Source organism: Pelmatolapia mariae, linkage group LG6 (assembly GCF_036321145.2).
Source record: "Pelmatolapia mariae isolate MD_Pm_ZW linkage group LG6, Pm_UMD_F_2, whole genome shotgun sequence".
NCBI lineage: Eukaryota > Metazoa > Chordata > Actinopteri > Cichliformes > Cichlidae > Pelmatolapia > Pelmatolapia mariae.
Window position 1 is genome coordinate 17,893,275 of NC_086232.1, and position 14,619 is coordinate 17,907,893.

Sequence of the window (14,619 nt, forward strand, 5' to 3'; positions counted from 1 at the left end):
TATTTGCTTAATCATACTACTTTTTACACTCATTGATTAGAAGTAAAGGAAAAAACTGTGTTGAATTGATTTAAATACTGTATCTTTAGTGCTCCCACTGATATAATTTTGCGTTACACTACCACATAAAAATCTTCCTGGGAAGACTGCTTTCTGTCCCAGTCTCTCCTCTCTTATATTTATCTATTTTGCAGACTTGTAACACAGCCCATGTCCACACGCGGTGTTAGTATTCATAGCTGAAGCTGGTGCAGACACACAGGCGTTGTGCTGCAGCTTTACGCTGTGTATTAAAAAGAAAGGCAGTGGTTGCTCTGTGATATTGGAGAGCGCTTTACAGATCGTGGTAAATCACAACACTTTCATGCCTCAATGCTGGACTCCTTTCTCAAAAGAAGTTTTCACAAGAAGTCCTTGATTATTTCTCTTCCCAGTCTATCCCTTTTGCTTTTTTACTCAGATAAATGACATAAGGCTGGGCTTGAACTTGGTCTTTAAAAATGAAAACTTTCAAAGCAAAACCTCTCAAAGGGGGGAAAAAAAAAGATGTTCTGCATGATCACAGTGCGGCCGTTTCAGCTTTACTTTCGCATGTAAAAGAGTTGAGTTTGCTTTTCATTGCTGCGGAGATTCGGCTGAACACATAAAGTAAAGTTGGCTCTCCCCCAACTGGTGATTACATGCATATCAGTCACAGTCACATTTGCTGATCTGAACAGATCTCGCCAAGGTCATCCGATAGGCATGGAGCACAGTTTGGCTCTCCTACACCCAAAGACTAATATCTGGATGACAGGTTGCTGAATTATAGCTGCAGTAGCTCCATATTGGTGGTGGAAGCCTGTGATGAGTCACATCACCAGCAGGCTCTAAAAAGCTTTTTTTTCCCCCCCTCCTCAACCCACCCTGCATTCAGAATGACATCACAGACAGAGGTTATTGTATGTGCTTTCTACAATGCTAATCTGCCTCAGGATTGTTTGTTTACATTAGTCATGAAGGCGAGATGAGCCTAAATCCGTGTTTGGTTGCTGTATTCAGAGCACACATTCCCTCTGTGGATTTCATCTCTTTGCCTCCTTAGCTCTCAGCACCACAGAGAGTGAATCCCTCACTGGAGAGGAACGGCCAGTTAAGCCGAATCGACCATTTCGGTGAAGTGCCTGTCGATGCCAGTAAAACTGTAAAGTAAAAATACAATGAGATTACCGGCCCCTGGATTTGTTTTTTCTCCCTGCTGTCAGAATTCTTTATAGTCTTTGCCAGCTTATTTGAAGACTTGATTGCTACTTTTTCTTAGTCTGTCTCTGAGATGCAGGTCTGTAAAGTGGCTGTCAGTGGTCTTGAAGTGTTACACAGCTTACAATGGCTGCTGTGACTACCAGTGTTCATATCAATATCATATCTCTTGTACTTTTTGGTTTTTTTGGGGGGGGGGGGGGTCATATTGCACGTCTCCCAAGATTGTAGCCATTATCTTTTCTCTGTAATTTTTTGGTAGTGATTTATTTGAATTTTGTGCACCTTTTTGTAAACAAATCTTTCAACTTCAGCAAAGCACCGTCACCCAGTCTCTACTTCTACAGCCCTGCCACTTAACTCTTACTGAGACCTGGATCAATAAGAGACTGCAGCATGGTGATCAGCTGAGATGAGAAACTGGGATTGTGTTATACTTTTTTTTTTTCATCGTGCTCTGAAAGGACGGTATGTTTGATTTGGGGTCAGAAGTAGTCCCTCAAATCAGTAATGAGTTTGGTGACTGATTATAGATTACAAAGGTAAATTGGCTCATAGAATCATCTTGGTTACCTTTTCTCCAGGAGAGTGCAGAGATCCACCTGCAGCAGCATGCTTTGCAGGAGGATGATTTAAAAAGTCGGGATGGGAAAAGAAATTGGTCACTGCGTAGACAATTTGTGCCAAAGAGAGACCACTATTAACGCTTCCCTCCTGTTTGTGCTCCTCTGCCTCAGAAACATTGCCTCCACTTTAGAGGCATTGGTACAGTTCCCCTGTGATGGGATACTGTGGGGTGACTCAAAGGCTGCCGCATTCAAAATGTTCTCAGTGTTGTCTTTACACCAAATACTGCATCCGATCAGATGTTTCCGTCGGCTGTTTAATGAATCTGTTGACAATACCCTCTTCTCTCCCAGATTTGTTTGTGAATTATGTATTTTTCAAACTCATTAGGTATTTTTTTAGCATAGAAAGTGTGCATTATATTAATAAGCCTCATTTGCATGAGCATGGCCTAAATTTTTAATTGCTCAACAAATATTCATCAGATGCAGTTACTCCAGCAAAAATAGAGCTTTAACAAACACCACAACCAGCATTTGCCTTTTCATCTTTGCAGCTAGTTTTGTCCTGCCCCTCGATTCATCTTGTTATGTAAAACACAGCGACTTGAACCCGTTCTGTGAGGTAGTCAGGGAATTATTATATGAGCATATTTTATATAAAGACTTCCGCACCTGGAACAAAACTGGCTTGCTAGCTAGTAATCAGGTTAGACAGTGGGTTTTATTTATGGTGGAAGTACTGCAAGAAGCAAACAAAAAGTGCTTAAAGGTTAAACAATATAACATTATCTGCTGGATCTTGGAGACGTGTGGTCTGGCAGATCTTCAAAAAGCTTCTTTTTCCTGCTGAAGAAACTGTTGCGTAGACGGTTCTTGAAGGCTCCGTCTTTGGCTGGATGGACCTTTGTCTTTGCTTGTCTCCAGCTTCAGCCGGGGACGTCAATCTTCCATCCAGGCACACAAACAAACACATCTTGCTGCTTCAAAGGTGGCTGCCTGGTGCTTAACAGAGCAGAGCGTGTCCTTGGTGGTGCCTGTCAGAGGCAGCCTCAGCTGTCAGGCAGATTTAAGATGGCAGACCTGCGGACTACCGTCGTATTCAGGGAGAGGTGTCCTCTGCGAGACGCTTTAGCTGCATTGACACACGTCCCCTGTTTTTAACTGAAAACAAGGGGAGATCCACAGATTAGAGGTGGCTTTTGGAACTGTTAACAGACTGATTAGCGAGCATCTGAAATCATTAATTAAATGAAAGTATGGATTATTTCTCCATGTAGATCAACCTGTATCAAGATTCTTATCCTCAGCTGATTGAATATTGTGCATTCATAATGAAGCCTCTTTTTTTTTTTTTTCTCTCTCTCTCTTTCTGTGGAGGAAGCGCAGTGTGATTACCCATACTTATGTGACACGTCTGTATTATCCACTTAGTACTTGGAGACAAACAGTAGATCAAAACCATGTCATCAAATCATCAACACAAGACTTGGAAAAGGCAAATAAGAGAGGGGAAGAAACAGGAAGAACACATTAGTAAGACTCTGTCAGCCTGCCGCTTTGGTTATGTGTTTCATAGTCTATCTTGAGACATTTGTAACCTCTCGTTCCTCTACTGTCAAACAGTCAAGTATGGAAATGAAACTATAGCCACAGTAATCTCTTAATCATCTGGTATCAGGCTATAATTATCTGATGGCTTCACCTGAGCCAGTTTATTTTAACCTTTGCTAAGCATTAGTTGAACCCACATTGAGCCCTACATCTGGCCCACATTTTCTCATATTTGAGGTCGTGAAAGGTGGGCTGTTCAATACAAAGGGAAATCTCCTGCATTTGTCTTTCAATGAGGCCAGCTCTCAGGTTGCTAAAGCGGATACTCCCCCGCCACAGTTTTTAAACCAAGAGGAGATCTGAAGCAAATGTAAAGCATTGTATGAAAACCCTCATGTATTTAAAACGGGAAAAAAAGGCAGGCCTTCACACATTCATTAAACGAGCGCTAATCTTCTTTCATTCTTTGGAACCGGCTTATTTTATGTTTGTTTCACAGACAGATAAAGATGCCTAAGCCCTTCATTTCAGATATTCTGTCTTCCCACGTAGTGTTTGAGTAGGTTCTAATCACACTCTCGTTCTTGGAGGCTTTGATTTATGGGAAAAATCCTGCATTATTGTATCCCCAGCGTGATGTAATAAACTGCAGGCCTGTAGTTGAGTGTTACGCAGCGGTATCGCTCATTCATCACTAATGGAAATTAAAATGTGTGCACAAACACTGAAAGTAATCCTCACGATACAACGCAGTTTTCTGGGAGGTTACATTTCAGTGGCAGACTCCACTCTAAACCTGACATGAGCACAGCAGCTGCAACTTCTACAGTTTTTTTTTCTCCCTAAAAGAATTTAAATTTAATGTGTTTGGGAGGCTCAAATGGGACAAACTGCTTGGACACAGATTGAGTTGATCAGAAAGATTTCCATAAGTGCTGTAATCAATAACTAATCTCCTGTCCCTAATGAGGATGAATGGAGACATTTTAGTGAAGACTGTCATCAACCCTTTCTGCAAATGATTTGGCCACTTTCTGAAAGTTACGTTAAATCTTGTGCAGAGCTCTGGGAGGTTTTGTCCCAGCACGGCAGCAGCAAGTGTGGACTCAGTTTTTCCTTACTGTAAAATGTCAAATTAAATTTTCCCTTTTTCCCCCCCCCTCTGAAGGCAGCGAGAGGGCATGCAGGAAGAGAAAATCCCAAATGAGATTTTATGAATTCTTAAGCTGAGCTTTGATATGTATGAATGTCATCACCCCAAATGCCTTTCAAATGAACTTTTCTAACATCGGAAGTCTGTACTGTCCATCAGGAATCCTGATCAAGACTCTTCTTCTTCTCCTCTTCAGTGTCTGCGGACATTGGTGGGCCACACAGGGGGCGTGTGGTCATCCCAGATGCGAGACAACATTATCATCAGCGGCTCGACTGATCGCACACTCAAGGTCTGGAACGCAGAGACGGGAGAATGTATCCACACCCTCTATGGGCATACCTCAACAGTGCGCTGCATGCACCTACATGAGAAAAGGTACGGAGCAGCTCACTGCTGTGCTTTAAGCCCAAGCTTGAAGGCTCTATGATGCTTTCGATGAGATGAAGATTTGTCCGATCAGTCTTGAGCTGAAATGAGTAGAAAATCTTTTTCATAATAAATTTAGTTTAAGCCTTTTTTTCAAGCTAAACTTATCAAATACTACCAGGTTCCACTCTAATAATTGTTGCTTTCATCGTGTGTGATATTAAACTGATTTTCTTTGAGTTTTAGATAAACAGAAAAGCGTTTTGTGCTATTGATATAGCAATCTCTGAAAATAATGGTTTTGTTAGTGGCATCCTTAAATAAGTCAATTTTAGTGTTGTAGTGAGCTTTGCCAATTGTGTACTGCTGTGTGAAACTGTGCGCTTTCCTCTTTAAGAAATTGTCATGTTTTGTTTAATACTCTTGTTTTCTTGCTGGTAGGAACGCTGGCTCATCCGCACATGAGCAAAGTGCTGAAATGAGTACCGGTTACCTCGTGATGTCTGTGTGTGTCGTTCAGTTTTATACAGGAGTATAGACTTTACATTTTTTTTATCCTTTTGTAGAAAAAGGTCCAAACATGTTGCCTGACCTTGTTCATGGATTTCAAAATTGGCTTCAAGCGCTAATGAGAATTAAATAAAATGAGAATTAAATTCTTTATATACTTTGTATAACTGAAGATAAGATTTTACCTTTTTTTTCCCCCGTGTCTTAACCATAAGAGTCCCTCTACTACAGTCTAAGCTTTTATTTTGAAAGTTCTTGATAGGAACAAGCTTTTTTGTGCATGCATACAGCATATTAGGCACCAGTGCCTCTTTTGTCTGTTTATTAGATGTAAGGCTACAGGGAGCATCTAGTTAGCATAGCTTGGCAGAAAAACTGAATTTGTCTGTCTCAAACATTTACAGCAGTCCAGCAGCATCTCCAAAGCTCACAAACTCACGTTTTAGATGTTTTTTGGCTCTACTGTACTCTATGGGATAAATATTCGTTTTAATTGGTGTAAAAACAAAAGCTTAACCATATAACTTTCAGAAATAAGAAACACAGGATAGATTAATCCTTGAATGTTCCTTATGATTCATCACACCCACATTTACAGCCATCCCATCTGGTAAATAAGAGCAACTGTACAACGGTAAAAGAGGACAGCATCTATGAAAGAGAGCATGTGGTTTCATAGTGATTAAATGGACCCTGTGAGGCGACTTAAGTGAACTGCTGCTCACTTATTCACTCAGTATCACACTCTGGAGACTCGAAGTGCTCTTTTCGCCTTAGGGCCCACCAAGGTTTTTGTGTAGCATTTGATTACTCACTCAGTGGAAATGCTGTGAGCTGCTGGTAGACGGTGAATAACATGTTGGTGATTTCTATCTGTGTAGCACCGTGAGGCATTTAATAAATAGAGAATAGGCTGTGTGTATCTACAGCATGTTCTATTTTATTTTATTTATTTATTTATTTATTTATTTATTTGTTTATTTTTGGCTAAATTGAAATAGCCCGTAGAAAATTTAAAGTCAAATGTGGAGAGATGCCTGTCTTAGTCCTTACTGAAGTGTCTTGAAGCTGATGGAAGTTGATGAAAGTATTGACCTTAAGTGTGATAATCTGAAAAATGTTCAACTTGAGTAACTGTCACTCTAAAGGGAGTTTCTCTTCCTGTAACCGGTAATATATCTTTCCATTCAGGGTGAATGCACAGATCAGGGCAGCTGTTAAAGACAGGTGTGGGGATTTATTTGTACATTCATGTATGAACATGAATGTGATACTGTGGGTTACTCATTGTCAGAGGAGTGAGGATCCGTGCATACCTGCCTCATTATTCTGTCAGTGCATCTACCATATTATGAATGAGCAGTTGTGTAGAGTATTGAATTTAATCTTGGAGAATGGATGACTTGAAATGCACGTTACATCTGTGGGAAAGCAGCTCAGCATAAAGGCAGCTATTGAATTCACGGTGGTTTGAACTGATTACTGCACCCGTACTCATCAACATTCATTCCTGAATCTCTCCTGAAAATCTGTGTTCTGCTACCGTTACCTTTCTCACTGTCTGCGTTTGTGTCATGCAGGGTGGTCAGTGGATCTCGTGATGCCACGCTGCGCGTCTGGGACATTGATTCAGGTCAGTGTTTACACGTCCTCATGGGCCACGTGGCGGCGGTGCGCTGCGTGCAGTATGATGGGCGACGGGTGGTCAGCGGTGCCTATGACTTCATGGTGAAAGTTTGGGACCCCGAGATGGAGACCTGCCTCCACACGCTGCAAGGCCACACAAACCGAGTGTACTCATTACAGGTGAGGCCTCCCACAGCATTAAAGAAAAGACTGGTGTATACCAATCAACCTTGGAGCCAAATGAAATGTACGTGTTACTTTGTTTTATCTGCACACAGTAGAAAGTGTAGAGTCTTTGAGAACTCATATTCATAGGATATTGCGTATCTGTTATTTGTAAAACATTCTCGTTTATGAAGCAATGAATCAGATGCAGTTGGTAGTTTTTAAGTCCATATATGTAAGAACTCGTCTAACTACATTATTGTAAGGGCTGTCTGTAAGACTGATGTGAGCATAAAAGAGGCTTTAACCATGTTTGACTATTGTCAAAGGGCCGGATTTACTAATCTAAAAGAAATAGCACAAGGCTTCAATCAGCATAAAGCAAGCAGGTTGTGTGCGTGACTTTCTACCAGAATTTATGAGCAACCAGTTCATCTCAGCCTTAACGAGAGTAGTACAGATTAAGGTGGCAAGCAAACACATGTGGGTTTGAGTGATCTACTAAAAACACAGCTTGTTGCTTACAATTTGTCAAACATAATGCAGTCGTTAGTTTTATGCATGCATTTCTCTCTCAGCATGGCAGCATAGGCCAGAGACAGTGGAAGCTTTCTGTGGTAGAAATAATGATGTACTGGAGGAACGGGAGAAAATTTAAATAAACATTTCAAAATTACAATATCCAATCTTTTCTGCAAATGTGACACCTCTCTTACACTATTGGTGGAAGTTCTGTGGGTGGCATTTTCACCCAGAGCGCTTCTGCTCACTGGATAGTTTCATCCCCATTCTGATGTTATGTTTGAACAGGTCATCTTTGTCATATCTAGTTTCTGTCATGTGATTTGCTGGTTAGATATTTGTGAGTGAGTAGTTCAACAGGTGTAACTAATCAAGTCTCTGTGTAGGGTAACGTAAAATGACCACAGCAGTCTGAGTGGAGAAACTGCAGAAACGCTGTCCGTGGTTCTGACATGAAAAAATCTGCCATTAAGCTGAAAGTTTCATGATTTTTGTCATGAGGGAAGACGCCTTACATGACGCCTTACATCTCTCTGTTTAAGGAAAAGTTTATTAAAGCTCTGCTTAACTTCTTGAAAAGACGTTAAGCCATTTTGGCACAGTGGGCATGCATAATTTCTTTAAGTTGATAGTTGCAGGCTGTCTTTGATTTACACCAGCAAATTAAGAACCGTGTGCCTTGACAGTGGATGTTTTAACACCTTTTTGTGTTTAAAAACAAGTGGAGAAAATCCTGAAAACTAGTTATGTCAAATGCAAATCTATGTTTGACCTTCTGTTCTTTAAATGTTGAAATAACAGTGCAATTAGCAGCAAACCGATTACCTCGAACTTTTCCTTTTTGATCCCCAAACTTTAGTGACGCAACAATAGGTGACTCAAGTAACACTTAAGGGAAAACAGTCATAAAGATACTTTCATGCTCATGGCAGCTGTCATATGTTTGTGTCACCAGAGTGGTTTGTGCTATTAAGAGTACACAGGTTAATTTTAAATGAAGAGCTTCTAAACGGGCCTTTTTACTGTACAATTTTCCTCTTAACTGTCCTAAACTGTAGGAAGTTCACTGCCGTGTGTCCTCCAAGGACTTCTGTGGAGTGAAATATTGCTTGTTAGGCTCAGGCAATTGCTTTAAATCTGTGGTGCACAAAAACAACAAATATCTCTTTTTGCATTCATTTTTTAGTCCTTTATCTTTCTCATATTCATGTGCAATTCTATATTCTTAATTTATTATGTCCCAGCATACATGTGTGATGTTTGTTCGTTTGGAACGGGGAAAAAAAGTTTATACCCGTTTGTCCTCTAAGATGTCCTCTCTTCTCATCCACTCTGTGTGATGACAGAGCACTTTAGCTGGTGCCATAACCCTCACAGAGGAGGCTGATTACTGCACTGATAGATTGGTTTTTGTGCCATGCTGCTTTGATAGACTTTTAAAGTGTTGGTTCTCTCCAACTAGATTTGGGAACCAGCAGAAAAGCTTTAACAGATCAATACTGCGCATCCATTTTAAATGGGTTTAGTCTAAGGTTAATAGAAACAAAGTACGCAGTGTTGAAATGTAAGGTGCTTTTGCCGTCAACTCCAACTTCAAGTGACAGTTTTGGTTATCTAGAAGTGGCCGTTTGATTGTCAGACAATTTAAACTTATTCATTGTTTCTGCAGTTCGACGGGATCCACGTCGTGAGCGGCTCATTGGATACGTCTATAAGGGTCTGGGACGTGGAGACGGGCAACTGCATCCACACGCTAACGGGGCACCAGTCCCTCACCAGTGGCATGGAGCTCAAAGACAACATCCTGGTCTCAGGCAATGCAGACTCCACTGTCAAGATCTGGGATATCAAGACTGGCCAGTGCCTCCAAACACTGCAAGGTGAGGAAAGTGAAGTATGAATAGTGTGAGAGTTACTGTAAAACTTCAGGAAAACCAGAGGCTGTCTCAGCTGTTATTGAAATCTAATTAAATTTTAATGACAGGTTTAACTTTTCATGACTACATCTCACACTTTTCTGAGTCCATCATGTTGACAAAGCTGCGGGTAGTTGTTGCTGCAATGGAAGTCTCCAGGACCACACACGGACAAAACATGTTGTAGTACGAGAAACTGCTGCACATTTACTACTATTTGGATAAACCCTAAAAGAATAAAAGTGTTCTTTGTACTGCATTGGGCTGAGTACTCACACAGCAGCTGGTGCATTGTCTCCCACACAGAAGAGCTTGACCTTAGTGGCTCCAACGTTTTTGGGTGTTGTTGGAGGATGTTTGCTTATCACTTCCAAATTTCTGTGTTTATTTGCTGGGAGTCATGAGATCAGACGCCAAACTCTTAGCTGTTTTATTCTGATAAAATAATTTCAGATGTGAGTCTTATGGGCAGCCCTTACAGTAAAAAATCAGTACAAAGGTCTCATGTGACAGGACAGCCAGGCTACATCAGAGATTTTGGGGATGTAACTCTTATATTTTCTTTCTCTCTTAACTTTCTGTCCTGTCCTGCTACTGCAGCAGTGTTTTCATACCACTAGACTTGGTTATGTTGTAGTCAAAGCAGCTACACCCAAGGTGGCTACAAAACAACTTGCGTGCAGACTGAAATGTAGACTTGTAGATCCATGAATAAATGACTTAAAGTGTAGAAAAGTGGCAATGCTAGCCTTGTAGGATAACAACAACAAAAAACACGTTAGATGGGACTCTGTTTGATACTGACAGTCCAATTAAAAATCCATCTAAATTACCTGTTTGTGTGTGTAAGTGGAGCAGTACTGAGCCAACACCTTGCAAGCCTGCTGGTCCTGATTACAGTCTCATTTCCTTTGTGTCTGAATAGTTCTAACTCCATTAGCAGCACTGGTGCCTCACAGGATGTTGGAAATCCTTTGGCTGAATAGCAGTGGCAACCAGCAGTGCCCCACTCCTAACCGCCCTCATTAGCAAACTCCAAACCCGCATACGGGTGCTGCGTCCACAGCGCACACAGCAGCCCAACAAAGGATGGTCGTATAAGAGCCTTAAGAGAGCAGGAGGGACGGCGTGCAGGGAGGGAGACTGTGGGTCTGTCTGGTGAAGAGAGGTGACTACAGTAAAAGACTGAGGGCCGGGGAACTTTGTAGGTCATATAATTAGGTCAGCAGACAATTTCTGCCATTCATTAGTGTGTTTTGATAAGACAACAAGGCTGTCACTGTCAGCTCGAGAGCGCATAGGTAATGATGGAGCAGAGTGCTTTGTTGTGGTAATGGGAAGAGCAGAGGGAGGAGAGAGACAGGCAAGTTGGGGGTTGGTGCAGAGCGGTATTGTGTAGCCGGGTAAATAACTCAGCCTTTGAACTAATCAGAGACGGAAACAGAAAAGATGTGAACGCTTGTTCAGAGATTTCAGCAGGTTTCGTCTGTGAAAGGTTGTGTATCCAGAAACAAGTTAAATGCATCTGAGCTCACAATTCAGTCAAAATCAGTTCATTTGCCTGCACTCGACTCTGCACTCGTTTTTGTTTTCGCTTTAATTGATTTAATTAAGGTATGATTTTCAAGCCTGAAGGAGTCACGCATACAGTCACAAATAAACTCACTTCAGCCACTACACGCTTTAACCGGTATGTACTGGCACCAAACAGACCAGACAAAGGTGTAGCTGAAGCTGCTTAGTGTCTGTGACAGACAGGAATGAGCTCTGGCAGCTCGTCCTAAAGCCTGCCAGCTGTACGAAGATCTCATTGTCACAGCACCATCAGGAGTAAGAGCTCTTCTTTCACCTCACAGGCTGACAGAGATCTTCCTTCAGATCTTTCCCTGTATCTGGGTTCTTCATTATTTTTAAATTCGCTCATTCTTTATTTGCCAGTACACTAGCACTTTTGACCAACATTTTCCATGAGCTTTGGTAGAAAGGGATTCCCCTATGTTACAGGTTTTAGGACCTGACTGATCCAGACACATTTACTGGAAACTTTAACCTGAATGTAAATGTTTTAAGCCATGAAAAAAAAGACTTTTCTTTACCTCATCCCACTAAATATAATTATCTTTGTGTCTTCAGGTCCTCACAAGCACCAGAGCGCCGTGACGTGCCTCCAGTTCAACAAGAACTTTGTCATCACCAGCTCGGACGATGGCACGGTCAAACTGTGGGACTTGAAGACTGGCGAGTTCATCCGTAACCTGGTGACTCTGGAAAGTGGCGGCAGCGGCGGTGTGGTGTGGCGCATCCGGGCCTCCAACACCAAGCTGGTGTGCGCGGTTGGTAGCCGCAACGGCACAGAGGAGACCAAGCTGCTGGTCCTGGACTTTGACGTAGATATGAAGTGAGAGGGAACGCGGTGGGGAAGGACGAAGAGAGCGAACCGCACAGGAAGGAGTAGAGAGGGAATGGGAGACGAGGCAACCTGGAAACTGGAGAGCCAACATCCAAATGCTAGAACCACAACCACCAACAGTGGGCTGTCCTGTCCTCTACCATCATCTTCCCACGTCCCCCCCCCCCTCCCCCCTCCCCTGCTTTTTTGGGCAAATGTTACTGACAAAGAGACACACCCTCACCTGTTCAGCCCCCGCTTTTGAGCCCCTTCCACCAGCACAAGGTGGAGCCGAAAGGGGGATCGGGTTGGAAACGAGGCGAGGAGGGCGGAGCACGACTGGTCTGTCCATTGATTGGCTGTGAGAAAGAAGAGGAGGAGGGGAAAAAAAGAGAGGAACGGCCGAAAATGACTGAACTCTTTTGAAGTGACTCTCAATCCTTTCAGTTTGGGGGCAGCTTCACTCAGAGACTTAGTTTCGCTCAAGCCTGACAGATTTTGACATGTACAGAGATATATTATTTTTTAAAAGCCCCTCCCACCCCCTGTAACCCCCTCCCATCAGTGTGCGCCCCCCCCCCCCAGAAAAAGAAAAAACACACACATACACTCAAAAGGCCGACCGGAAAGTGGGAAACGTTGACCGTAGGTTAAGGCTGAGAAAGGTGGATTTTCCACACACAGTCGCATCTAAAGAGCTGCTCGGTGTAGCCTGTTCAGGCTAGTTTCTCGTCACTCCATTTCTGTTCTTGTTTGTTTCTCCCCTTCTGTAGTCTGATTTCTTTAAAATACCGCACACAAACACAACTGTGAATTTCAACACCTCTTTGGTTTATCATATGAAAGGTTTTGTTTTGTTTTTTCCGCCTTTTCTCAATGTTGCCAACAGCAACAAATCCCAGTATTAGAAACCTGCCCTGTTTAGGTTTGCCATCTTTGTCACAAGGGTTTATTTTGTTTTGATTTGTTTTCTTCCTTTCTTCCTGGTTCTTCCTTTCTGTTTTCTACATACCTGGGTTCGGAGCGCCGTCTCCACATGAACATCAATGCTGTCCAGATTTTTCCAGAGTCTAGCTGGGGTGGTTTCCTCAATGCCAGTGCTGTGACGAGAAGAAGAAAAGGTCCTTTGCTCTAAGCGCTGTGGATTAATGCCCCCCTGAACCCCCCCTCCCTTCCCCTCTACCGTTTTCCCCCCCAGTGGCCAAACTGTATTTATGCTGCTAGATGAATGGGGAAAAAGAAAGAGAGAGATGGAACTTTTACTTGCTGTGACGTTTTAGTCCCAGGCGAAATTCCAAATTGAACTCTATATGTTTGGACTTACAGAAACAAAATATGAGAAAAAAAAGGTAACATCCAGCTTTTTATTTTCTGTTTTGTTTTTGCCACTGAAACTTGAGCCAAACGTGCCTCTACGAGGCCGAGAGGAGGGAGCGTGTCTGACAGATACCGGCGGGGAGCGCCCGCAGAGAGGAAACAAGGGGATGTACACTGTTGGCGTGTGTGCGTGCGTGTGCATGAGTGCGTGTGTTTAGCGTGTTAATGGGCAACTTGTAAACACATTCCTTGGGACAAAGCTCTTTCGGCCTGTTCTTTGGGGAAATGTACAAATGCTGTTCAGACTGGCAAAGACAAAAAAAGCAAAAATATTAAAAAAAAAATAAAAAATCCTAGCAGATGTATCGATTTTTAACAGGTGAATGAAAGAACTGTCCATATCCGTGCGTGTGATTGTTGTTCCGTTCAAAGATGTCTGAAGCAACAGAGGAGACCATCACAAGCATCAACTGACAGGCGGAGCTGCCGGGAGTCTTAGTGTTACATGTGTCGCAGTTGAAATCACCCAGGCGGCCGCGGCCTTGCGGGTCGTCATGGGGGGGAAAATTTTAACAAAACAACAAAATCCCACGAAGGCAACAAAACATGAACAGAAACATTGTAGCCAAACAAAAACCGTCCCAATCTCCAAGAGTCACAACTCAAGCTGAACTGTGAAAGTGGTATAACACTGTATATTAAAAAAAAAAAGAAAAAGAAAACAATCTTGCTCTATCTCCTCTTGTTGTTTTCTCCCTCTGATTTTAATTTATGATCTGGTTTGAGAAATCAGATTTGTTGCAGGTGTTTTTATTTCTTTTTTTTCTTTGTTTTTTTCCAGTTCATGTAAACTGCCTGGCAAAAAAAGAAAACGGACAGAAAAAACCTTAAAGGGATTGTGTATTTGTTTGATTCACTTAGAATTTTATTTTCTTATAACTTAAGTGCAATAAAATGTGGGTTTTTCTTTTTTCATTTCAAGCTGACAGTTGTCTGTTTTTGTTACCTGTATGAAGGCATCTTATGTGTTCAATAAAGCAAATTATTTGGTAATTACATCCACAAGGGAATAATTTTAAACATTAATCACAGCGCAGTCTTAGTCTTCTAGTTTCGTCGCCGGTGTGATCAGAGCACCTTCACAAAAACAGATATCTGAGTTCAGTTTAGTCTCCCCTTCGAGATGGGCTTCTTATGTCGCTCTGCACCATTTCCAGCACTCCTGCTACTTCCTGTGTACTCCCTGGAAGTCCCGTTCTGACCACTTAAAATACGCACTTGCATGCGATGTCC

At 42.2% G+C, this 14,619-nt stretch overlaps 1 protein-coding gene across 4 annotated transcripts in view; it reads left to right on the top strand.

Moving 5' to 3' along the window:
- fbxw7 (F-box and WD repeat domain containing 7) overlaps nt 1–14,301 on the top strand; it is a 129,410-nt gene extending 115,109 nt beyond the window's left edge. For all 4 annotated transcript variants that reach the window (XM_063476063.1, XM_065471049.1, XM_065471050.1 and 1 more), the window contains 4 exons: nt 4,709–4,890; nt 6,972–7,197; nt 9,374–9,584; nt 11,754–14,301. In XM_063476063.1, the coding sequence (XP_063332133.1) occupies nt 4,709–4,890; nt 6,972–7,197; nt 9,374–9,584; nt 11,754–12,022 (888 nt within the window). In that variant the 3' untranslated portion in view covers nt 12,023–14,301. The remainder of the gene's footprint in view (nt 1–4,708; nt 4,891–6,971; nt 7,198–9,373; nt 9,585–11,753) is intronic.
- Nucleotides 14,302–14,619: the final 318 nt, after the last annotated feature.